Source organism: Peromyscus californicus, unplaced genomic scaffold (assembly GCF_007827085.1).
Source record: "Peromyscus californicus insignis strain IS unplaced genomic scaffold, ASM782708v3 Scaffold_19__1_contigs__length_69161282, whole genome shotgun sequence".
NCBI lineage: Eukaryota > Metazoa > Chordata > Mammalia > Rodentia > Cricetidae > Peromyscus > Peromyscus californicus.
In genome coordinates this window covers 27,195,520-27,220,621 of record NW_026294491.1, presented here as the reverse complement: position 1 = coordinate 27,220,621, position 25,102 = coordinate 27,195,520, and the positions used below count along the sequence as shown (strand labels likewise).

The 25,102-nt window shown below is 46.1% G+C and overlaps 1 protein-coding gene across 2 annotated transcripts; it reads left to right on the top strand.

The window, feature by feature from the left end:
- The first annotated feature begins 672 nt into the window (after window positions 1-672).
- On the top strand, window positions 673-24,669 carry Pla2g12b (phospholipase A2 group XIIB). Of its 2 annotated transcripts, none has more exons than XM_052744941.1 (4): window positions 673-2,197; window positions 12,208-12,296; window positions 17,758-17,923; window positions 23,223-23,351. In XM_052744941.1, the coding sequence occupies exons 1-4, from the start codon at window positions 1,681-1,683 to the stop codon at window positions 23,339-23,341; spliced, it is 891 nt and encodes a 296-aa protein (XP_052600901.1). In that variant the 5' UTR covers window positions 673-1,680; the 3' UTR covers window positions 23,342-23,351. The 2 variants fall into 2 exon arrangements, with proteins under 2 accessions (XP_052600901.1, XP_052600900.1); XM_052744940.1 differs by having other exon boundaries at window positions 677-2,197; window positions 23,220-24,669.
- The last annotated feature ends 433 nt before the right edge of the window (window positions 24,670-25,102 follow it).

The following is a 25,102-nucleotide window of genomic DNA, read 5'->3' as shown; positions in this document are numbered from 1 at the left end:
GGGAAAAAATACTGTCAACAGTGCCACTAACAATTGCATAAGCAAAAAAAAAAAAGAAAAAAAGAAAAAAAAATCCTTCTTGCAACTAAAAATTATAAGTATTCCTTGTGTCTGTTCAGAGAAGTTGTAATTTCATTTATATCGGAACTGAAGCAGTGGTAAGTCTTGGTGGTGTGAATGAATTTTCATTAAAGTTCTCATGATCAGCATAGCATATATTATTAAAATATTATGTATTGTATACATGTTCCTCATGTGTCACTATTATTATGGCAATTACAAACAAGCAGACTTTTTTTAAGGGAAAAAAAAGTCAAGGTTTAGCAGCCAATAGCCCACACTGCTTTTCCAGAGTCCTGAGTTCAGTTCCGGACACCTGTGTCACGTGACTCAGCCTCCAGCTCCAGGACATCCTCCGGCCTCCACAGCTTCAGTACTCACACGCACACACACAAATACACGTAACTAAAAATAATAAAATTATTAAAAAGTTTTCCAAAACTTTTGTATTTATCGTATTTTTTAATGACACTTTTCCTTTTTTGGTTAGCTGGAGATTGAACTCAGGGCACTGTACACTCTAGGCATGTGGCCCACCACTGAGCTATGCCCCCAGTTTTCCTTACTTTTGGAAAAAAGGAGTTCCACGGTTTTGTTTTGATATGATCTCATCAGTTATATCACTGGCCCTCATCCAGCCTTGACTGGACACGCGCCCAACGTGATGAAGTCATTTAACCTGTGCGTGATTTGTTATGCCTCAAATAGAAATGATAAGAACCTTGCCTAGAACAGGTATGAATGTGTGGAGGGAGGGAGGGGAAGGAAGAGAGAGAGAGAGATGGAGACACGGAGAAACAGGAAGAAAGCCATAGAGAGACAGGAAAGGGATAGAGACAGACAAGAGACTGTCCAGTTCAGAATGTGTAAGTGCTTTAAATACTGGGTGGCATTATTACCGTCTTCTTTTAAAATTCACACAGTAATAATGCACACTGGAGATCCATTTTAACCACTACCCTTCCTGGACATCAAGTCTTTAGATGAACACATTCTTTTATCTAAACTGAGGATGTTATATGTTTAACATTTCCTACAGAGCTTTCATGATGTCTGAGAAAGCAGCCGAATGATTACTTGGTACACAACGGTGTCGTTTTCCAGACGAGTGATTTTATAGGTATTTCCTCACGTGGCCAAGAGCAAAGCACTCAGAGTGATGCCCAAACACTGGACTTCAGTGAGCAGTCTCCAAGCTTGGAATCTCCAACAGGCTTTCTGATAATAGCCTGGACTTTTTTTATCTGCCTCAAAGGAAAAACACCACCACCAGAGAGCTGAGTGTTCCCAGAACAGACCTGGGGCCACCGTGCAGGCCTGGGGATCTTAGGATACAGCGCTGAGTAGCCTGCGGATTCCCTGGGAGGATATCAGGACCTTGACCAGATGGAAGGATTTCAGTTAGAGACAAGGAGGGACCCAGGCAGAAACTGGGCTCAAAACCTGAACTCTCATTGAGACACCTGTCTGTTGGTGAAGGTGACCCCAAGTCAGGCTGCCTGAGCCTTGCACACACCCTCCTGAGCCTCCCCGGGACAGGTGTGGAGGAGGAAGTGGCTTAGGGGTGTGGCTGGGATCTTGGGACAAGCTCTGTAGTCAAGAAGCCTGGGGAGCGCAAGTATGCAGGAGGATCCCGGGGCTCCCTTCCCCCATTCCCAGAGTGAAATCATGCCCTCCAGCTCTTCGGGGTCCACCGGGAAGTCCCCTCATGGGCCATCCTCATCCAGGCCCTCCCACGGTCTTACCTTTGCCCTCTCTAATCGCTGGGATCTGCTCCCGGCCTCCATGGCTGTGTTTAAAGTCCACCTCTGGGGAACACAGGCTGACTGTTCCGATAAGCCCAGGCACGGGGCTGTGTGTGTCCCCAGGCTTCCTGGGACCCTGGCTGGGGTGGGGGACGAGCGCAGCGTCCTACTGGCGGGCAGGATGAAGCTGCCCTGCGGCTTCTTCCTCCTGTGGCTTGGCCTGGCGGGCAGCCTGGCTCAGAGCGACCCCAGCCCCAAGGGAGAGGAGTCTTACTCGGACTGGGGCCTTCGGCACCTGCGGGGCAGCTTCGAGTCGGTCAACAGCTACGTGGATTCCTTCATGGAGCTGCTGGGAGGGAAGAACGGAGTCTGTCAGTACCGGTGCCGATACGGTGAGTACCCCGGGTGCCTACTCTGGGGGGGATGGGGGACGGGGGTTGGGTCACCGGCAGCGCAGCAGGTCACATCTGTCCTACACCGGGTAGGCCAGGTTGCCAGACTGAGCGAATCAGGTGTAGTGACATCGGAAATCCAGGCAGACAACAAATTCCTGCGAGGAGCCTGGGGTGACATTTGGGATCTCGATCTCCCGATCGATTATGATTGATCTGAAACTCAAGCCCCACTCAGCCTCCTGGGAGTCTTCGCAGAGGCCCTTTATGAGTTTGCTGGGAGGCTGGGCCTTAAGAGAAGGTAGTTAGAGCAGTGTGGAACAGGAGGGCATGGTGAGAGGGACCTCGAGGTCTCCGAGATGCTCTTAGGGAAGGAAATTGAACCTGGTGTTCCATTTTGGAGATTTTTGCCTGCGGTCAAACAACTCCTCCGAGTCCTAGAAGCCCGAAAGGACTCTTTCCGCCGCAGACCTCTGACTGGCAGCGATTTGCCTAGACACTCCTGAGGGAGGGGTCCCAGCCCTGGCCCACTCGGTAGCCTCAGGCATCACTGCTGCCCACCAGGGATCCCAGAGCTAGACACCAGAGGCAGATCTGGGGACTGGGTTGGGCACCCATGCCTACCTTGGGCGGCTTGCCTTCGCTCTCCTAAAGAGGTCGGAGCCGAGCCCCTGCCTGGGTCTGGCCGCTCCCACAGCAGGTGAAAAGCCTTGTTGGTAATGTGGTGCTGGGAATTTTAACTCAGGGCTACTTGCCAAGTGTGTGGTCCACCACCGAGCTGCACCTGGGCCTTGAAATGCTCTTCACGAGCACGCAGCACACGCCTCTGAATTTAGTTTATGCAAATGCCCCGCAGGAGGCTCACAGGTGGAAATGCCAAGTCTATTTAGCCTATGGGGGAAACAGGCTTGGGAAACACTTTCTCAGCGGACAGCACTAGCTTGCCAGAGACACTCAGAATAGCTGGGACGTACATGCTGCATGGCCTACACCTCTGGCCCTCATCTTTGGAGAGAGAAAAAATGGCGTCCTTGCTTACTAAGAGCGGCCAACCAGGAGATAATGGTTAAACCAAACCATTGTTCTCAGTAGGCTTAATGTCACTGAGGCACCTGCAAAAAACGGTGCTTCAGCGCAGCATGAAAACGTCATGGAGTCAAATCCTGGGCCCCTCAGCCTCATATTTACCCAAAGTTGGGTGCATAAATGCAGAGGCCAGGTCACCGCAGTAAGCCGCCTAGTTTCCCCTGAAGAGGCAGCAAAGGGTTAATACCTGCCATTTGAATCAACACAGATGGTTGTCAATAATACCCAAGGTTTAGCAAACATCCAACGCCAGGGCCTCTTGTCAAATTGTGAACCCAACCCTGTTCTTCCTTCTCTAGCAAAATGGCATCCAGAGACTTCAGCCGATTTTGGTTGGACAGCCTCTGACTGGCGAGGGCCAGCCGACTCCCCATCCAATCTCGGCTACTGGGGAGGCTGAGACAGGACAGGCTCGAGTTCCAGGCCAGCCTGGCTACAGAGTGAGACCCCTGAAGTCCCCTCTCAGCCCACCTCCCCCAGAAAGGATGCTTAAACATCAATCTTTAAAAAAATTTTTTAAATCAACAAAAATAATAGTGGATATCTATGGAGAAAACCTGATGCTTTGATCCATTGTGGAAAGGTTTAACAGCTGATTATCACATCCACTGGCTCTTACCAACTTCCCTTCTATTTGTCGTGAGACTGTTAAAAGTCTGTTCTTTCTGTGGTGCTCAGGGTGTGTTGCTTTGCCTACAGCTGTGTGGAGACGCTTGCTGAAAATAACCAAGGGAAGAAGGGCTTATGTTTCTCCTCAGGATTCCAGAGATCTCTGCTTATCAAGGAGGAAGGCAAGGCTGAGGAGGAACTATGTATGGGTGGAGGGAGCTTGAAGTGGAGGCTGATTCACCAGGCAATGTTGGGAATCAGAGATAGCCAGGTTGGGTGTATCTAAGGCCTGATCCTGGACAGCTACTTCTGACACACAGACCCTCTCTCATCTTCCCCAGACACTATTATCAGCCAGAAAACTGACACTCAAAACCTGAACCCGTGGGGAGCAGTGTGTGTGTGTGTGTGTGTGTGTGTGTGTGTGTGTGTGTGTGTGTGTGTGTGTACATACTCATATATATGCATGGAGGCCAGAGGAGGACATCCGTGTTTCGAATGATCATGCTTCACCTTGTTCCTGGAGACAGTTCTCTCACTGAATGTGGAGCTAGGCTGGCAGTCAGGAAGTCACAGCCATCCTGTCTCTGAATTCTTACAGCCTTGGGGTTACAGGTGCATGAGCAGTCGTGCCCAGCTTTTTGCATAGATGCTACAGATTTGCCCTCAGGTCCTGATGCTGCACACCAAGCATCCTTACCCACTGAGGCATCTCCCCAGTTCCCATGGAACATTTTAGGTTCAAATCATAATAGAAATATGCAACACATTGTCATTAGCAGTGATCATCTCTGTACAGTAGATTACTAAAACTTACTCCTTCTGTGAGCCCCTAGACCAAGATCTCCTTTTTCTCAATCACCCCTCCTCTCAGGCTTTCTGTACCCTGTTTCCAAGAAATTGACTTTTCTTTCTTATTTCCTTTCTTATTTGAGATCATAGAGTATGCGCTTTTCTGATTTATTCCACCTGGTGCAATGATTTCCAGTTCCAGAATGATAGGGTTTCCTCTTTAAGGTGGAGTAGCACTCCACTGTGTACACATGTTTTCTTTATCTACTCCCATAAAAGACTTCTTTTCACATGCTCTCTTCAATTCTGTTGGATATATACCAGAAGTGGGGTTGCTGGCCTGTGTAGCAGTTCTGTTCTTAGTTTTTAGTTTTCTTTTCCTTTTTTAAATTTAAAAAATTTTTCTTTAATTTTTTTATTTTTACGTGTGTTATTGTTTTTGCCTGCATGTATGTCTATGTGAGGGTGTCAGATCCCCTGGAATTAGAGTTACAGACAGTTGTGCGCCGTCATGTGGGTGCTGGGAATTGAACCCAGGTCCTCTGGAAAAGCAGTCAGTGCTCTTAACCACTGAGCCATCTCTCCAGCCCCTAGTTTTTAGTTTTCTGAGGAGCCTCCATAGTGCTTTCCAAATGGCTATGCTCAATGACATTCCCACCATTGGGGAACGAGTTCCCTTTTGCTACGCCCTCACCACTTCCGTCTGTCACTAAGAGCTGTTCTAGCAAGTGTAAGGTGATATCTCCTGTGGTCTCCATTTCTGTTTCCCGGTCTGCCCATCACTTGTTTGCCGCCTTCAAACTTTTTCTTTTTTTAATTTTATTTTATGTGTACGGGTGTTTTGCTTGCATGTCTGTGTGTGATACATGTGTCTGGTGGCTGTGAAGGCCAGAAGGGGACACCAGAGTCCCTGGAACTGGAGTTACAACCAAGTGAGTGCAGGGACTCGAACCCAGGTCCTCTTCGAGAGCAGCCAGTTCTCTTAAACGCTTTCTTTCTTTCTTTCTTTCTTTCTTTCTTTCTTTCTTTCTTTCTTTCTTTCTTTCTTTCTTTCTTTCTTTCTTTTCTTTCTCTTTCTCTCTCTCTTTCTTTCTTCCTTTCTTCCTTTCTCTCTCTCTCTCTCTCTCTCTCTTTTCTTTTCTTTTCTTTTTTTTGAAACAGCTTTTAGCCACTTTAAAGTTGTGTTTACGCTCTGGCTCCTCTCTGTATTTTGGATGTTAACCCTTTATTAGCTGCACAGTGTGCCAATCGATTCTCCCTGCTCCTCTGTTGTCTCTGCTCCGTCATTACTCCTGCTGCGGTTCCAAAGCTTTTCACGCTAGCAAATCTCTACCTATTTAAATATTTGTGTCTCCTATAATCCAGGCTAGCTTCAAACTTTCTATGTAGCCAAGGATGACCTTGAACTTCGATCCCCTTGCCTCCACCTCCTCCAATCTCCTACTGAGATTACAAACACAGGCCAACAAGCCCAGGCTTACTCACTCAGTACTGGTGCTCAAATCCAAGGATCCAGGTGGGCAAGCACTCTGCCACCTGAGCCCCGTTCCCATTTTTGTGTTTTCTAGAGATGGTTTTATCTGTCTGAAATTTCATAGAACTCCACACACTTGTGAGTTTGCCTACTTTCCTCGCAAAGGACTTTCTTACAGCCTTCACTGGATTCTCAGAAGCCCGTGAAAAGAAAAACACCCACAGATTTAGGAGCCAACAGGTTGTCTCGGTGCTGGGGTGATGGGTCTCCCAGTTTGCTGAAGAAGGTGGTCCCTCTTCAGCAAAGAGGATTTGGGGCTCTGGGTAGTTAAACAGATATGGGACTAGGTAGACCAAGACAAGTTGAATCAGGAAGCAACTTAATCTATTTTGGTGCTTGACATGCAAAGTCTATGTGTTGATGGAATGGACACTATTTTGCTGCCTCCCATCAATTCGATGCTCATTTGGGCACTCCTGGAGGTTGCCAGGAGTATGTGCACAGTGCCCTCACCGGCCCCTCGGGGGAAGCAGCGTTGTGAGGACAGTCTCACCCTCCACAAGCGACATTCTGTTATCTGTGATATACCTTTCTCCCAGTCTTTTTATTGACCAAAATGAGAGAGGAGAAATGTTGGCCAAGAGCACAGGACTCGTGGCTGGAGGCGGCATTGTTGCGTGTCGGGGCTCACTCTTCCCTGAACCTCCCTCCCGAAGTCTCTCAAGTGTTTTATGATGTCAACTTTGTTTAGAAGGTTTGGCGTTTTATGAGATCAAACTTGTCAAGCTCTTTATGGCCTCTGACTTTTGCATCTTGATTAGAAAAGCATCCTCAGTTCAAGACCGTAGCAATATTCTCTGATTTCTTTTCCCGTGGAAACAGCCACAGCTGATGCATAATAAATGAGTGTGGCTGTGCCCAATAAAACTTCTTTATGGGCACTAAAATTTGAATTTCATATCATTTTCACACGTTATAAAATATTATTCTTGTTTTGATTCCCGCCTCCGATCATTAAAATAGATGAAGCCCATTCCTAGTTGGCAGGTTACAAAAGGCTGGCAGCCAGTGGAGTTACCATTTGCCAAAGAACTAGAGTTTCAACTTGTCAACCACACCAGGAAATGAATCTCCATGTCAATGTAGCTTGTTGCTGATGCCTAGGCTCAGAGCATCAAGCCAGAAAGCACAGCTCGGGGCTAGGGTGTGTTTATCTCTGCCTAGATTTAGCTGTCATTTCCAATAAAACCCTCTCTCCGAAGCAGCTTCCTGCAGTTCATACTCAACCCTGCGTCACCAGGACTGCAGGCAGGATGGCCGGTCCATCATCTTTCAAACTGACACCGAGATTTCTCTTCTGTGATTTCTTTTTTTTTTTTTTTTTTTTGGTTTTTCGAGACAGGGTTTCTCTGTGTAGCTTTGCGCCTTTCCTGGAACTCGCTTTGGAGACCAGGCTGGCCTCGAACTCACAGATATCCACCTGGCTCTGCCTCCCGAGTGCTGGGATTAAAGGCGTGCGCCACCACCGCCCGGCTTCTTCTGTGATTTCTTAAGTGCAAAAAGACCAGGGGTGACTTGGGAAACGACCAGCGTCTGCAGCAAGCACCTTCTCCAGCACTCATTAAAAAGATGCCTTCGGGGGCTGGAGAGATGGCTCAGAGGTTAAGAGCAGCACTTGCTGTTCTTCCAGAGGACCAGGGTTCAATTCCCAGGACCCACAGGATGGTTCACAATCATCTGTAACTGGTCTCCAAGGACACGGGGCATACATGTGGTATATAGACACACATACATGCAGGCAGAGCACCCACACACATACAATAAGAAACAATTTAAGAAGAAAATTTTAAAAAATGCATTGTCTGTGAATTCAGACATTAGTCTCTTTAAGTTTTCTCTGATATACAAAAAGGTAACTTGTGTAGAACACTTGAAAAAGGACAATCTGAAGAACAGGTAAAAGACCCCTAATCTTAGGAGACAACCACATTGAATTATATCACACAGTTCAATTGTTTGCCCATGTGACTCAATTAGTGATATCAGACTCTGTTCCCCATTGTGATACACACACACACACACACACACACACACTACCCTCTCTCACCCACCCACACATATTCACTCATGCTCACACACACACACACACACACACACACACACACACACACACCACCCTCTCTCAGCCACCCACACATATTCACACACACACACACACACACACACACACACACACACACACACACACTCTACCCTCTCTCACCCACCCCCACACATACTCATGCTCACACATACATACAACACTCTCACACTCTCTCTGTCTCTCTTTCTGTCTCTGTCTCTGTCTCATACCACCCTCTCTCACACACATACACCTCTCTGTGTGTCTGTCTGTCTGCCTGTCTCTTGCTCTCATTCTCTCTCTCTCTCTCTCTCTCTCTCTCTCTCTCTCTCTCTCTCTCTCTCTCTCTCTCTCACATACACACACACATACACACATACATGGCAGAATGGTAAGAGAAATCTTCAGGGACTGGAGAAATGGCTCAGTGGTTAAGGACACTGACTGCTCTTCCAGAGGTCCTGAGTTCAATTCCCAGCAACCACATGGTGGCTCAGAAACATCTGCAATGAAATCTGGTGCCCTCTTCTGGCGTGCAGGCAGAACACTGTATATATAATAAATAGAGAGAGAGAGAGAGAGAGAGAGAGAGAGAGAGAGAGAGAGAGAGAGAGAGAGAGACAGAGAGAGAGAGAGACAGAGAGAGACAGAGAGAGAGAGATCTTCGGAAATGAAGAGAGGGCTGGAGAGATGGCTCAGAGGTTAAGAGCATTGATTGCTCTTCCAGAGGTCCTGAGTTCAATTCCCAGAATGAGATCTGGTGCCCTCTTCTGGTGTGAAGGCATACATGCAGGCAAAACACTGTATACAGAATAAATAAATCTAAAAAAAGAAAGAAAGAAAGAAAGAAAGGAAGGAAGGAAGGAAGGAAGGAAGAGAACATGAGAAGATAATGGCGGGCAGAAGCAGACGTTGGGGGATCCCGGGCTTGGACCTGAGAGCAGACAGGAACTTGGGACCGAGGTCAGGGCTGTCTAGTGTCAGAAGGAGGACAGGTAGCCTGCACCTGAAGAACCTGAACAGCTGCAAGGACTTGAGTGTCTTCATTTCCACAGAAGTTGTTCACAATCTCAGAGCGTGGGAGGCAGTGCCATCCCCTAAGTGCTGCCGTACAAGCGTGAACACCTGGTTACGAAGACCCGAGTTCAGATCCCAGCACGTGTGCGAAAGCACCGGGGCCAGAGGCACACACCCGGGCCTGGCGGTGTGTGCTTCTAATTCCACACGGGTGAATTACAGGCACCTCCTCTCACATGATAACACACACCCACACATATATACCTCACCACACACACCACCACACATACATACCACACTACACACCACTCTGCACACCACACACACCACATTACATACCACACGCTCCACCCACAACACCACACACAGCACACCAAACACACACCACACACACACACCACACATTCCATACACCTCACATGCATATACCACACACATACACACATGAACTCACCCACATGTGCAAAGAGATTACATAGTCTCCACCCCAATATTACAAGGAAGAATCTAGATGCTTCCATCTACTTAGTGATGAAGGTGAAGAGTGTCTACCTGAAACATTTCCAACCCAAGCACACTTCATACACAGGAAATGATCACTGTTCACCCAGTATTTAACTGCAGCCTGAGGAGCCCCGAGCTGAACAGTGACTGTAAGGATTTAACTAGCTTGAGACTTTCGTGGTCATGGTAAAACCATTTGTGGAGGGATGGAGCATAGATCAGTGGCAGAGCACACTCTTACAGTACTCGAGGCCCTGCTACAGTTCTAGAACAATTGCCACCAAAAGCGATTGATGGCTGATCTGTAGCTATACACCCAGGACACAAGAACTGAGGGGGCGGGGATATGGCTCAGTAGTCAATGGTACCCTTACCTGCCTGTATCTCCAGCTCCCAGCATGTCCCAAACATCTGGTCTCCACAGACATCAGCATGCACGTGCACATACCCCTTCACAGAGCCACACACATACACATAATTAAAAACAAAAGAAATGTTTTAATTTTTTTCATTTTTTAAAAAAATTATATGTATGTGTATTTGTGAGGTATGTGCACTTGAATGTAGTGCCTGTGGAGGCCAGCAGAGGGTGTTGAATCCCCTGGAGCTAGAGTTACAGATTGTTGGAAGTCACACGATTTGGGTGCTGGGAACCAAACCTGAGTTCTCTGCAAGAGCAGTCTGTGCATCTCTCTTGTAGTCTGAGCATCTCTCTTGCCCTAAAATAAATCTTTTTGTTTTAAATAGTTCTTACTAAAAAAATTACATTCCATATCAATAATCTATCATGGGAAAAAGTCAATCAGCATTTAAAATGTGACAATTAGCCATCAATGGTGGCACATGCCTGTGGTCCCAGCATTCAGGAGGTTAAGGCAAAAGGATTCTGGGTTCAAGGCCAGCCTGGCCTGGGTCATATATAGTGAGACCCTGGCTCAAAAAACAAAACAAAACAAAAAACAAAAAAACCAAAAAAATCAAACCCAAACCAAAGCCAAAACATAACCAAAACAAACTGAGAATCAGCATCCCCAAGGAGTAGAAGTCATAATGTAATATTTCAAATTACTGAATAAACAGAAAGTATAGTTTTACAAACAAAAACCTAATGAAAAGTGAATGCTCAAGCCTGGAGGAAGGAATCAATAGAATTCAAATGAAAAATATCACTTGTGAAAGAAAAACTTCAATGGGTCAATTAAACAGATTAGTCCGTCTAAAGAAAATTAGTAAATGGAACAACATAATTCAGTATTTTAAATTAGACCCAGAAAATATATTTGATAAGGCATGCCAGAATTCAGGAGAGAGAAAAAGAAAAGTAAAATATGAAAGGGAGATTAGTATGTATGGAGATATATGAAGGCTAGAAAGGAAATACATAGCCCAGGAGGAAAAAAAGAAGGTGAGTGGGGCAAAGAAAGTATGTATACAGCAACTGCAAGTTTCCCAGGAATGTGTGGCACCCAAGTCTTCTGCTCCAGGAAGCAGGAAAAGGAGAGATCCCCCTTCTAGGTTCCCTGTAGTGAAGAACAAGGATGTGGGGAGGTTGGAACTATTGAGCATTGCTACTTAGGATGAAGGATAGTACTGCTGTTAGGGAAAACAGTGTGTGTATGGGGTCCTCAAAAAATTAAACACAGGGTCATCACACGACCCAGAAATCCTACTCCTCCAGTACGGCTCATCTCTGCCATACACACCCGAGAGAAGCAATTCAAACCGGGAGGACTTATCTTGGCTCACGGTCTCAGAGGGATCGGTAGTTCCCTGTGGCAAGGAAGGCATGGCCGAGCTCATGGAGACAGGAGTGTGTGGCAGAGGTTCCTCCTGCTCTGTCACAACAGGAAGCAGTCAGGTCAAGGTTATGTGATGACTCCTCCCCGCCCCCAGTACAACTGAACTAACTCCTTTGACACATTTGCAAGATCTTAAAATGATTCTCAAGCTCCATGAACAAGTCAAAGCATCCAGACTGTCTCCTCCGAGTTTCTGAACACCAGGTGTTTGTTTTGTTCTGTGGTCAGTGATGCTTGGTCTGCACCTGCCAAGACTCCCTAAGCTTCCTTCAGTGAAGAGTCAATCTCTTTGATGGCAAAGCATGACACTGATTTTGTCCGTGTGTGTGACCAGACTGTGCTGCTCTGAATTGTGGGGTGTGGCCCCACACTGTCTGGAGGAGATAGTTCAGTTTGTAAAAGGGTAAGATAGTTCAGTTTGTAAAAGGGTAAAGTGGAATTTTTGGTGACCTCCTCCTCACTACCAATCTAATGTGAATATCTTATGGGGGATAGTGATATTTAAAGGAAAAATGGAATGCGCTTTTAGGAAATTTTTGTTTGATGAATGAATGTCAAATGTTTGACTTCTGAATATTCTTCTACTTGTCTCTTTTCTTCCTGCTAGGAAAGGCGCCGATGCCCAGACCTGGCTACAAACCTCAGGAGCCCAATGGTTGCGGTTCCTATTTCCTGGGCATCAAGGTACCAGGAAGTGTATGTACCACTATTATTACCTTCTTGATTGATGTGTTTTTGAGTGCGAGCAATCCAAGAGCTATAATCACTGATGGAAGCGATCATTTATGGAATCCACTTAAGCAGTGTGATTTGGTATTTTAAACAAGACTAGGGGAAGGGAGAGGATTTTCAAGGCAGACACTTGAGTTCTTTCTTTCAGACTGCTGTCCCTCTGCTAAGCTTCTGGTATAATTGAACTTCAAAATCACCTCTATAAGCATTGGCTACGATTTATGGCATCAAGATACAATGTAAAGATGACTAGATGATGTTGACTTATTTAAGCTAGTAATTCATTCCAGCGATGGACTGGAGCGGCTGGTACTGGCCAGAAAGAACTGATTGCTATATTGGCTGACTTCTGCAGGCTGACTTCCTGTTCAAAGTATCAGATCAACAGAGTCTGGAGTCTGACACAGGTGCTGTTTGCTGAGATTTGTTAGCACACCATTGACCCTTTCTCAGACTGTCAGCTTCTTCTAGGAGCGAGAGATGACTTGATCTCCTTGAAGGTTTCTTGGGAGGGTCTGGGTTTTGTAGAGTGCTTGCCCCAGATGCATGAAGCCCTTAGGTAGTGCCACATAAGCGAGGTGTAGTGGTCCATGCCTGTAATTCCGGCATTCCAGAGGTTGAAACAGGAGGTTCAGAAGTTCAAGGTCATCTTTGACTACACAGTGAATCTGAGGCCAGCCTGGGCTACACGAGACTCTGTCTCAAAAGTTAGGGGTTGGGTTGGGTGATAGCTCAGTCAGCAAGCGCTTGCCTTGCAACCAAGAGAACCTGAGTTCGGTCCCCAGATCCCACATTAAAAAGTCTGGTCATGGTGACACTTGCTTGTAATGCCAGCACTGTGGGGTGAAGACAGCCAGGTGCCTAGGGCTCCCTAGGCAGCAAACTGATCTGTTTGGAAAGTTCTTGACTTAAAAAAAAAAACAAACAAGCTAACAAAAAACACATGAATTGGCACCTGGGAAATAATAGCTAATGTTGTCCTCTGGCCTCCATTCAAAAGATCACATGGGCGGGCGCACGCACGCACGCACGCACGCACGCACACACACACACACACACAGAAAGAGAAAGAGACTTTCATAGGTTGCTTTTGACCTGCCCTTTAGAAGAGAGGTTTCATATAAAATGTAGCTACAGGTACATCAATTATGATATTGAATTGTGTCCTGTGTATGTGTGTTTGCATTATGTCGTGTGTGTGTGTGTGGGGGGGGGGGGTGTCTATGAGCACATGCGCATTCAAATACTTATGCACGTGTGTGCATGTGTGTGTGGAAGCCAGAGGTTGACACTTGATGTTTCCTTCAATTGATCTCCAACTTGTTTTTTTTTTTAATTTGTTTGTTTATTTGTGTGTGTGTGTGTGTGTGTGTGTGTGTGTGTGTGTGTGTGTGTGTGTGTGTGCACACGCCCCTAGAGGGCAACTTACCAGAGTTTTCTCCTTCCACTCTGTGGATCCTGGTGATTGAACTCAAGTCTTCAGGCTTGGCGCCAGGTGCTTTTACCCACGGAGCCATCTTGCCTCCCCTCTACCTTATTTTTATTATTTGTTTGTTTATTTAGAGATGGGGTCTCGTGTTGAACCTGAAGCTCATCACTTGGCTAGGCCAGCTGGCCAGTCAGCTTCAGGGATCCGGCTGTCTCCACAGCACTGGGGTGACAGGGGGGCTACCATGCTTGGCTTTTGTGTGTGTGTGCTGGGGTCAGAACCCCGGCCCACTCACTCACACAGCAGGCTCTTTAGTGACTGAACCCTCTCCTCAGATCCTCCTCATTTTCTGAGCAGAGTCTCTCACTGAATCTAGATCTTACCAATTTAGCTAGACTGCCTGGCCCTCGATCCTCTTATCTCACCTTCCCTGGATGGGCTACAGGCTGCCAACTTTTAAGTGGGCACTTAGAGTTGAACTATCAGGTCTTCATGTTTGCTTGGCAAGTACCTACTGACATCCATCTCAGGCCCTGAATAGTCTCTTTTTAAAAAATATTTTTCATATATGTTTTATATATCAAATAATAGATATTGAAATGGTATTTTATGTGTATGGATGTTTTTGCCTGCATGTATGTCTGTGCACTATATGCCTGCAGTGCCTATGGCGGCCAGAAGAGGGCGTGAGATCCTCTGGGACTGGAGTCACTGATTGTTTCGGGGTACCATGTCAATGCTGATCCTCTGGAAGCTCAGTCAGTGCTCCTAACCTCTGAGGCACCTCCCCAGCCCCCTGAATTGGATCTTAATACAGCTAAGCCTCAATTTTTAGCTGATTCAAGAATTTCACTGGGCAGTTGCTGTCTAAGCGGCCTGCTTCTAACTGACCTGTTGCTCAGCTATTGGCACTTCCACACCAACTGCAGAAAGGTCTTCTATCCTCTGGGCAATTTTCATGCATCTGTCAGAAATACGTACTCACACACTGGTTTTGTTAGAAGCTTGACTGCCGTTGGCTGGATATGTTTTAAGTATGTGGAACTAAAACTGTCTTGGAGGAAGGGGTCTCTCTATACAGTGTTCTTGTCCCTTACACTGCCTGGGGCCAGCCTGTTCTCCATCAGCAGTAAGTATATATCCACGAGCAAGACTATGCTCTCAACTGAGTGGATTAGAGAAATGACCTATTTTCAGCTGTGAGTTTAGTCATTCTAGAAGGGGATGCACAGGGACTGAGGATGTAGCTCAGTGGTTGAACACTTACCTGCATGTGCAAGGCCTTGAGTTCAGTCCCTATTGCTGCCAAAATCAATCAATCAATAAATCAATCAATCAATCAATCAATCAATCAGTCAACCAGTTAATGCAGTACAGAGGTGGTGCATGCCTTTAATGCCAGCACTCAAGGGTTAGAAGGGGGTGGATCTTTGTGAGTTCAAGGCCAGCCAGAGCTACACAGTGAAACCATCTAAAAAAAACAAACCAACAAACCAACAAATGGATTCACACTATTTAGAAGTAGTTCAGGAATCTCCCATCCAATCCAGTGGAGTGGTGGTCATTACACTTCAGCTATGGGCAGCTGCCTTGCTGTAGTGTGGCCAGACAAAATCCTTTGCCTCAGGCATCAGACTACCTATCAAGACTGTACCCAGTCTGTGTCCCATCTAAAGAGCTGGCTGTCTTTAATGTGATTTTGTTGTTGTTTTGCTTTGCTTCAGGGCATTTTAAACAGTGGAGTCCTTGTTGTGTCAGGTGGCCTTGGATTAGTAAGAGGACCTGAAAGGCCCTAGGTGGAGAGGCTCTCTAATCACTGATGACACTCCTCTCCTGTGCCCTGAAAGCGGATTTCACCATCTCCCATCCACATCCCAGCTTCCAAAGCCAGGTGTGGAGGCAGGATTCACTCAAGGCCATAATGAGTTTGGGGCCAGCCTGAGCTACATAAGAACCTGTTTGGAAAAACTAGCAAGCAAGAAACCAAGCCCGGATTATCAGAAAACTGCAAAGGTGTCTAAGATGCCCTCTCCAGTACTAAGCTCACTTGCTCTGTGATCTCCTGCACCACTGAGTGCTCTCCTGCACCACTGAGTGCTCTCATGCATCACTGAATGCACTTATGCATCACTGAATGATGCATCACTGAATGCTCTCATGCACCACTGAATGGGCTCATGCATCACTGAATGAGCTCACACACCACTGAATGGGCTCATGCATCACTGAATGCTCTCATACACCACTGAATGCTCTCATGCACCACTGAATGCTCTCATGCATCACTAAATGGGCTCATGCATCACTGAATGCTCTCATGCATCACTGAATGCACTCATGCATCACTGAATGCACTTATGCATTGCTGAATGATGCATCACTGAACGCTCTCATGCACCACTGAATGGGCTCATGCATCACTGAATGAGCTCACGCACCACTGAGTGTGCACATACCCATGTTTTTATTTTTTAAAACTATCTCCTCCTTGCTCAGGCAAAGCTATTTATCAATTTGGCAAATAAGTTTTGTTATGTGGTGCTGAGACTCAAACTTGGTGCTTCAGGTACTGCCAGTGAACCAGACTGACTCTAAGGTCGGCAAAGCTTCTTCCATGCACACACATGCTTGCCTGCCTATGTATATGCATGTACGTTTCCTGCTAAAACCTTTGACGCATTAAATAAACTGACTTGTTAACCTGCTCATTCTCTTTTTCTGCTCTAAGTCTACTTGAATTTTATTTCATCTCCTCTTCCTCCTCCTCCTTTTTTTTTTTGGTTTTTCGAGACAGGGTTTCTCTGTGTAGCTTTGCGCCTTTCCTGGATCTCCCTCTGTAGACCAGGCTGGCCTCGAACTCACAGAGATCCGCCTGGCTCTGCCTCCTGAGTGCTGGGATTAAAGGCGTGTGCCACCACTGCCCGGCCCTCCTCCTCCTTTTTTTTTTTTTTTTTTTTTTTTTTGGTTTTTCGAGACAGGGTTTCTCTGTGTAGCTTTGCGCCTTTCCTGGAACTCGCTTTGGAGACCAGGCTGGCCTCGAACTCACAGAGATCCACCTGGCTCTGCCTCCCGAGTGCTGGGATTAAAGGCGTGCGCCACCACCGCCCGGCCTCCTCCTCCTTTTAAGACAGGGGCTTATGTAGTCCAGGCTAGCCTCAAGCTTGAAATGTAGCCGAGGATGACTTTAAACTTCTGGTCCTCCTGCCTCTGCCTCACAAATGCTGGGATACAGGTTGCCAGGCCTGGTTTATGCAGTTCTGAGTATAAAACTCAAGGCTTCATGCACGCTAGGCAAGCACTCTCCTGGATGAGTCACATCCCAGGCCCATGTACCTCATTTCTCATGACGTTCTCAGTCTTCCACTGTCCCCACAATCCCTGTGTCCTAACTGTGTGATGCTCTCCCATCGTATGCCACAGTCGGTACAGCTGTTTACAGGATGCTTAGTGTGTGCCATGCTGTGCTATCACGTCATTCCTCTCGTGGCTGGGCATTTAGCGTCCTGCACCTCGGTTTTCTCCCCAACTCACATACAACCTTAAAACAGTGCTAGAGAGGACAGGTCCTTGAAAGGCCAGCCATGCCCCAGTTACTTGAGGCTGAATTGTTCAGAGTAGTCACAGAATCTTTTTCCTCAGCAGACTCTCAGGCCCAAACGTAAAGTTTGAACCACACGTGAATCTCCTGGTACTCTGCCATCATCTCGATCGCCCCTCTGGTTTCTGTTTTCACACCACATCTGGCTGTGGATTTGAAAATAACTAATCTCACAAAAGGAAAGATGAAAAAAATAGGCTAGAGTCATGTATGAAGCTAATAACAACATTAAAATTCAGCATCCAATGACTCGGAGCTTCTTCTTCCAAGTCCTTGGTGTTTCTGAACGAATCTAATGCGTGGCACACCCTTGAGAAGTGGCTAGTTCATAGTGAGGTGGGCAGGGTTGCCTCAGGTCCTGGGTCTAAACGTGGCGCTCTCCTGCTTCACTTTTCCAGATGGACCTGGGCATCCCGGCGATGACCAAGTGCTGCAACCAGCTGGACGTCTGCTACGACACCTGCGGTGCCAACAAATACCGCTGTGATGCGAAATTCCGATGGTGTCTCCACTCCATCTGCTCTGACCTCAAGCGGAGCCTCGGCTTCGTCTCCAACGTGGAAGGTAGGGCTCTTAAGGACACTTCCCGGTGGCAGGGAGTTTCGCCCCTGTCTCCACACTGGGAGCCAGGGCGCCCTTTACGGGGAGAGATGGTCAGAACGTGCTGGAAAGGCAGAGGGAGAGTCCAGGCACTCTTTCATGAAAGGTCTTGCTGTCCACGTACTGCTGGCACCTTCCCTGCTGGAAAAGGCCACAGCAACGCTTCCACGGAATAAAAACCTTTCCTTTAAGACTGGAGAAAAAGCGTCCACACCCCTGTCAAATAACTTTCCACTCAGCAGTCCCTCTCTACAGGACCACGTGGTCTGGCTAAAGCCCCTTTTCATATTTGCTTTCACTCTGGGTGGGAACTTTAAAAATCCTCTTCTGTGTGTTTCCAGCTTTCTGTGGGCTTCCGGATAATTATTTTTAAACCCTGCCTAACGACTGAGCACCCAGCTTCAACTCTGTAATTTCTTTTTCCTAATTTACGGTCCAAAAGGTTTTAATCTCTCCACTTCTGACGCCAGAACATGATAACCTGGTATTAATGTTCAAAGCTCCCAGATGGGAAAGGTTGAAAACCAGGGTCCTGTGACCCACAGAGATACCAACTGTGGGAACAATCTTGGATGTGGCTCATAGAACCGTGTCTAGAATATGGGAATATGGGTAATGAATTGGGCCTTGTAAAAGGGAGAACTCTATCCTGTGTCCACAAAGGGTAGGAAAGAACTGTTGTTGGTGTAGGTTCAGGTCAGGTGACTGCTCTAGGCCAATGTCCTATTGATTTTTCCTTCCTAAGTATCTTATCGCTCTCCCACTGGCCAGGTTACTGTAAATTCCGTTTTTATGTTCTCTCCAAGTGAGGGCCATCCCCTGGGACCAACTACATTTCAATATCACCTAAATCTGACAGCCTCTGCCTACAGTTGAAGCCACTTGAAAAAATTTTTTTCCCTATAGACTAAATAAAACTCTGGAGTTCGGCTTGCACAGCTCTTTCTAGGTCGGCCCTAGGCGACCTCCTTAGCATCATTCAGACATCCAGATCTCCCTTTGGACCCCCACACTGAAATCTAACAGGGTTGAAGGCCCAGGCTTTCCACCCTTAAGTTCCTTCTGCATGAAACATTCTGAGTATGCGTTGGTGGTACTCAGACAGTGTATCTGAGATGTGATTTACGTATGATTTAGCTCTTTTAAATACTAGTTGAATATGTCTACAGAGTCGCACGCTCAACCCCATATTCATCATCTCCCAAAGAAATCTCATTGCCATTTCCCTCCAACTCTTCTTGCTCAGCCCAAGGCAACTATCAGTCTAATTTCTACCTCTATTGATTTGCCTATTCTAGACTTTTTATATAGTGGAATCAAAATACATGGATCTCTCTGACCATTTTATTTCATTTATCTATGCTGTGTAGCAGTGGTTCTCAACCTTCCTAATGCTGCGACCCTTTAATACAGTCCCTCAGATTGTGGTGACCCCCCCCCCCAACCACAAAACTATTTTTGTTACTTTGTAACTATAATTTTGCTGCTGTTATGAATCGAAATATAAATATTCATGTTTTCCAATGGTCTTAGGCAAACCCTATGAAAGGGTCATTAGACTCCCAAAGGGGTCTCGATCCACAGATTGAGAACCACTGCTGTAGAACGTACTGGAAGGTCATTCCTCTTTATTGCCGAATAATAGTCCACTGTGTGTCTTCCCATGTCATCTTTATCTGTCCATTGATTGATATTTGGGCTGGCTTTGGCATTAATGCTGCTACCATGAACACGGACATATGAATATCTGCAGGAACCATGTTTTCATTCTTTTACACATATATGCATATACATATATATATAAGAAATTGATGGATTATATGGTTAATATATGTTGAACTGTTGGATAACCTGAAAAATTGTCTTCCTAAACAGCTGCACCATATTATATCCCCCCAAACCTCCAGTTTCTTCACATCCTTGTCAACATTCATTATCATTTTTGTCACAGATTCTTGAGTATCTCCCTGACAACTGATGATGTTGAACATATACGTGCTTATGAGATATGTCTATCTAGGTTCATTACCTTTTTTATTTGCTTTTTTTTTTTTTTTTTTTTTTTTTTTTTTTTTTCCGAGACAACATTTCTCTGTGTAACAGTCCTGGCTCTCCTGGAACTCACTTTGTAGACTAGGCTGGTCTCGAACTCACCAAGATCCACCTGCCTCTGCCTCCCGAGTGCTGGGACTAAAGGCGTGCACCACCACCGCCTGGCTTTTTTATTTGCTTTTGACATTGAGTCCAGAGAGCTCTTTGTTTCTTGTCCTTTGTCAGATGAATGATTTACAAGTATTCACTGGCCCACTTCGAGACAGGGTCTCCATGTAGCCCAGGATGATGTCAAACTCCCAGATCCTCCTGCCTCAGTCTCCTTGGTCTGGAGATACAGGTGGACACCACCACAGCAGCTTCTACTCAGTGTTATTATTCTGAGGCCCAGCAAGTTTGAATTTTGAGTAAGTTCAATTTATTAATTTTCATCAATGGTGTTTTTGCTGTCTTATGTGGTAATAAGGCTTTTACTTGCCCAAGGTCAAAAGTACCTACTGGTCTTTTCTTCTAAGACTTTTATTATCTTAGCTTTTGGTATAGGGTTGTGATCCGTTTTGCAGATCATTTGTAGATGGTGTGAGAATGGGGTCCACTTTCATTGTGTGGGTATCCAGCTGATTTAGTACTGTTGTAGGAAATACCATTCTTACTCACATTAAACTGTAAACAGTGGTCTGGCGACTTTTGACCTGATTCTATTCCACTGACCTGCTCCAGCAGGAGTTGGGACAGCCCTGTCCCTAGCTCCACAGCGTCGCAGTGAATCTGGAAGATAAGATGTGTGCTTGATTTGCTCTTCATCTAGATCTCTCCAGACACTAGATTCTGGTCATTTCTATGGATTTTCAGGATTGGTTTGTTAATTTCTGCAAGCAATGGCAGGTGTCATTCTCAGAGCTTTGTTTGAGTCTGTGGATAAATTCCAATATTGACAATTTTACAAAATTATATTTTCCAGTACAAGAATATGAATGTCTTTCTATTTGCTTATCTCTTCATTCATTTCTTCCCACAGTGTTACCACGTTCATAGTATAGGTCTTGCACTTTGTTTGGTAATTCCTTTGTGATGTTACAGTAAATGGAACTGTTTTCTTCATTTTCTTTTAAAAATTTTAATTTGTTTTATCTAATTTATTTTTATTTTATGCTGTTGGTGTTTTGCCTGCATGTATGTCTGTTTGAGGGTGTCAGATCTTGGAGTTACAGACAGTTGTGAGCTGCCATGTGGGTGTTGGGAACTGAACCCAGGTCCTCTGGAAGAGCAGTTAGTGCTCTTAACCGCTGAGCCATCTCTTCAGTCTTGGTCTTACTTTTCACATGTGTGTTCATCACAAAGACCATGTGAAGGTCTCGGGACAACTTCCTAGTGTCGGTGTCCCCGGTGATTCTCCTGCGCCTGCCTCTCACCTCGTTCTAGGAAAGCTGAAATGATGCCATAAGCCACTGCTCCAGCTGTTGTTTCTGCTGGTGTTTGCTACAGACAGGGTCTCACTGGGCAGCCCTGGCTGGACTGGAACTCGCTATGTAGACCAGGCTGGCCTCGAACTCAGAGATCCACCTGGCTCTGTCTCCAGAGCTGGGGTTGAAGGTGTGCACCACTCCTGACTCCAGCTTTTTCACATGGGCTCCAGGGACAAACTCAGGCTATGTCAGGCAGGGGCTTTTACCCACTGGGCCCTTTCTCCTGCCCTTTTAATTTTCTTGACAGATGATTTATTGATGCTATACAGAAAGACAATCGGTTGGTTTCTGCCTATTGATTTATCCTGCGATCTGGCTGAGTTAATTGATTAGTTCTGATAGATTTTCAGTGCATCTCTGAGTCTTTACATAAGTTGTCACCAGCACATCCTTTCCCACTGTAATTTGAATGCCTTTCTGGCTAGAACTTTAATTGCCCCACAGGAGTGTTAGGACTTCATATCCTTGCATCTTCTCCCTGTCCTGCAGGGAAGAGGAATCAGCTTAGCTCTGAGCACGAGACTGGCCCTGCATCTTCCTAGGTGACCCCTGGCAGGTGTGGAAGTCATCCTCCTGGGTTGTTGAGCGTTTCTATCATGGAAAGGGGTTGGAGTCTTTCTGCAGAATGTGGCTTATGGCTTTTATTCTATTGGTCGGTCATAGGCTGTACTGATTTTAGTGTGTTAAACCAGCTTGCATTCTTAGGATAAGCGCAACGTGGGCATGGTGTGAGTCCCCTTATGTGTTTCTGAGTCTTGTTGACTGGTATCCATTGAAGATGTTACGTTTAGTCACGAGAAATACCTGTGAGTGGTTTATAATTCCTCTGGTTTATCTGATTTTTGTTATCAACATAATACTGACCTCATAAAATGAAAGACATAATCCTAATTTCTGGAAGCATTTAGAAGGGATGGCTGTTAGTTCTTTAAATATCTAGCAAAAAAAAAAAGCTGGAGTCAGGAGTGGTGCACACCTTCAACCCCAGCTCTGGAGACAGAGCCAGGTGGATCTCTGAGTTCGAGGCCAGCCTGGTCTACATAGGGAAATGGATTTCCTTGAGAGGTGTATTTTGGGGGGACTAGCACTATTTCCATTTTCTATTTTATTGAGTCAGTTCAGCATGGAATTTCCATTTCCTCTAACTTGTCTAAATTTCCTGGCATGTCATGGTGTCCCTTATACTAGTGAGCCAGAGGTCTTTCCCTGGGATGCCTTCCCTCAGAGCCTCTTCTCCCAAGGGACAGGAACCTTTCAGCGAGTTCCCAGCCACCTTATGGTTACTGTCTTCATAGTGGAGTATAATTAGCCGCTGTCCTGTTTGCCTGCTCCTCCTCTTGGCCCAAACTATGAGATCCTCGAGATGGGGGATGATGTATTGTTTTCTGTTTATCTCTGGCACCCAAGAGAATGAGCCTATCTCTCATACACATATTCTTCAAGCTGCAAATGATTGTGTACCCCACACTTGAGCAGGGCAAGCTATGGGAAACAAAGTAGTATAGTCTGAGTGAGTATTCTAAAATCACGATGGTGTGGGATTTCAATGACTTTCCCCAGGGGTACCACACATGTGAGGACCGAAGAGGGGCTTTTCTGAAAGTGCCTCTCCTAAAGGTATGCTGGTCCTCTCAATTCTGTGTTCTGTCTGTCATCCTCTGGGGATCACCCAGGAAATGTGCTGCCTCACATGCTACGGGGTGACGTCTGCTGACCTTCTGTCTCTGTTCGTCTTTTTCAAGCAGCCTGTGATTCTCTGGCCGACACCGTGTTCAACACCGTGTGGACCCTGGGCTGCCGACCCTTTATGAACAGTCAGCGGGCAGCTTGCATCTGTGCAGAGGAGGAGAAAGAAGAGTTATGAAGACGCAAATCTTTCAGGCTTTGAGTGACACCACGGCTCCACTTCAGAGATGGCGGTGGACGGAAGGGCCATCCTTTCTTCCAACCCTTTGGAGACTGTGGGCTGGAGAAGGGAGATAGCAAGCCTTGTCCTTTGAGGAAAGTTAAGAAAAAAGAGATGCAGAGGCTGAAGACTGTCCACTCTAACACTGGTCTCCCAGTCAAGACTCATGAGCCTGGAAATTCAGTTCTCAGAACAGCAAGCAGATACCGCGCCATTCCTAGATCCGATCACGATAGTCACAAGCGAAATCTGGGGGAGCCCAAACATTTGGGAGACAATGACTTTCCTCTGGCCCATGTTTCAGTTGCCAGTGAGCACCTCACATTTAATAAAGTGCACTTTTTAGAAAACATGAAGAGAGATGAATGAATTCCGTTCTCACCGATAGTTCTATTTCGCTTAACGAGAACAGAATCTGGCCTGGTAAGTTCTGCCAATGAGGATTCTCCCGGGGGCTCGAGAGACAACAGGTGGGAGAGCGGAGGCCTGGCGGATAAAGGTGGGCTGGAATAGGTCCCCGAGGTTCCATTTCTCCCTCCAGTAGCCTGCCTCAGGTGGTATGTTTGGTCTGCCCTGGTTGGTATGCTCAGACTCGTAGCTGCGTGAGAGTCGTTTGAAGATCTGAGATGTGTCTGGTTAGGGCTAGAAGACATGCTTGCAGCTGACAGGGAGTGACGGGCCAGTCCCTAAATTGTGGCCCTCAGTACTGACCATGGATTAGGAGTTCGTGTGGACCCTCTAAATGGAGGCAGCCAAGACTCTGTTTGCTGTTCCTGGGCCACCTATGACACTCTGCAGGTGTCCTGTTGCCCTGAGAAGGCCACCAATCTGGACCAACAAAGTCACACAGGCCAGCTTCAGTCCAAGGCCCGCTGTTTTGTGTGGCCATTGAGAGCACAGCCACGGTCACTTTTTTATGTTTGTTTCTATTTGTTTAAAGCTGCTCTCACCCTGTGACGTCAGAGAAAGAGAGGTATGGCAGAGAGTAAAAGGTCCCAAAGTCTGAAATAGTCATCATTGACCATGTAGAGAAGCATTTCTGCTCTCTGACCCGAAATTCCTACTTCCTTTCTTCCTAATTTCATTAAGTTGAACCAGAATTGTCAGTCTCCCCACATGGTAATTAAAGAGAAAAAGAAGGAACTGTCCGTTGCAACCGCTTTGAGAAAGAAAAAGAACTCTTCGCTGATCATCTTGTCAAGTCGGGAGTTAACTGGAATATCAAGGAGCCATATTCAACCGCAGATAACATTTATCTTTGTAGTTTATGATATTTATTTCAATAAAATTTATTGAGCACCTGCAAAGTAAGAGTATGGTATAATTTGATACCGTTTCCTATTGTGTTACCTAACCAAAGGCACAGGATACCAATGTTCAGGGCATCTGTGACCAAAATTCAGTTTTGCTTATTGTTCAGTCCAGCCATTGAACCACTTACATGCATGCTGGCAATTTTTTAAATTGTTTTATTTTACTTCATACGTATGAATGTTTTACTTGCATGTATGTCTACACACCACATGCATGTCTGGTGCCTGAGGAGGTCAGAAGAGGCCATCCGATCCCCTGGAACTGGAGTTACAGACAGTTGTGAGCCACCATGTGAGTGCTGGGAATCGAACCCAGGTCCTCTGCAAGAGCAGCCAATGTTCTTAAGCATCTTATGAATTTGTTTTTATTGATAAACTTTCAACTCTCCTATAAATATTCTGTATT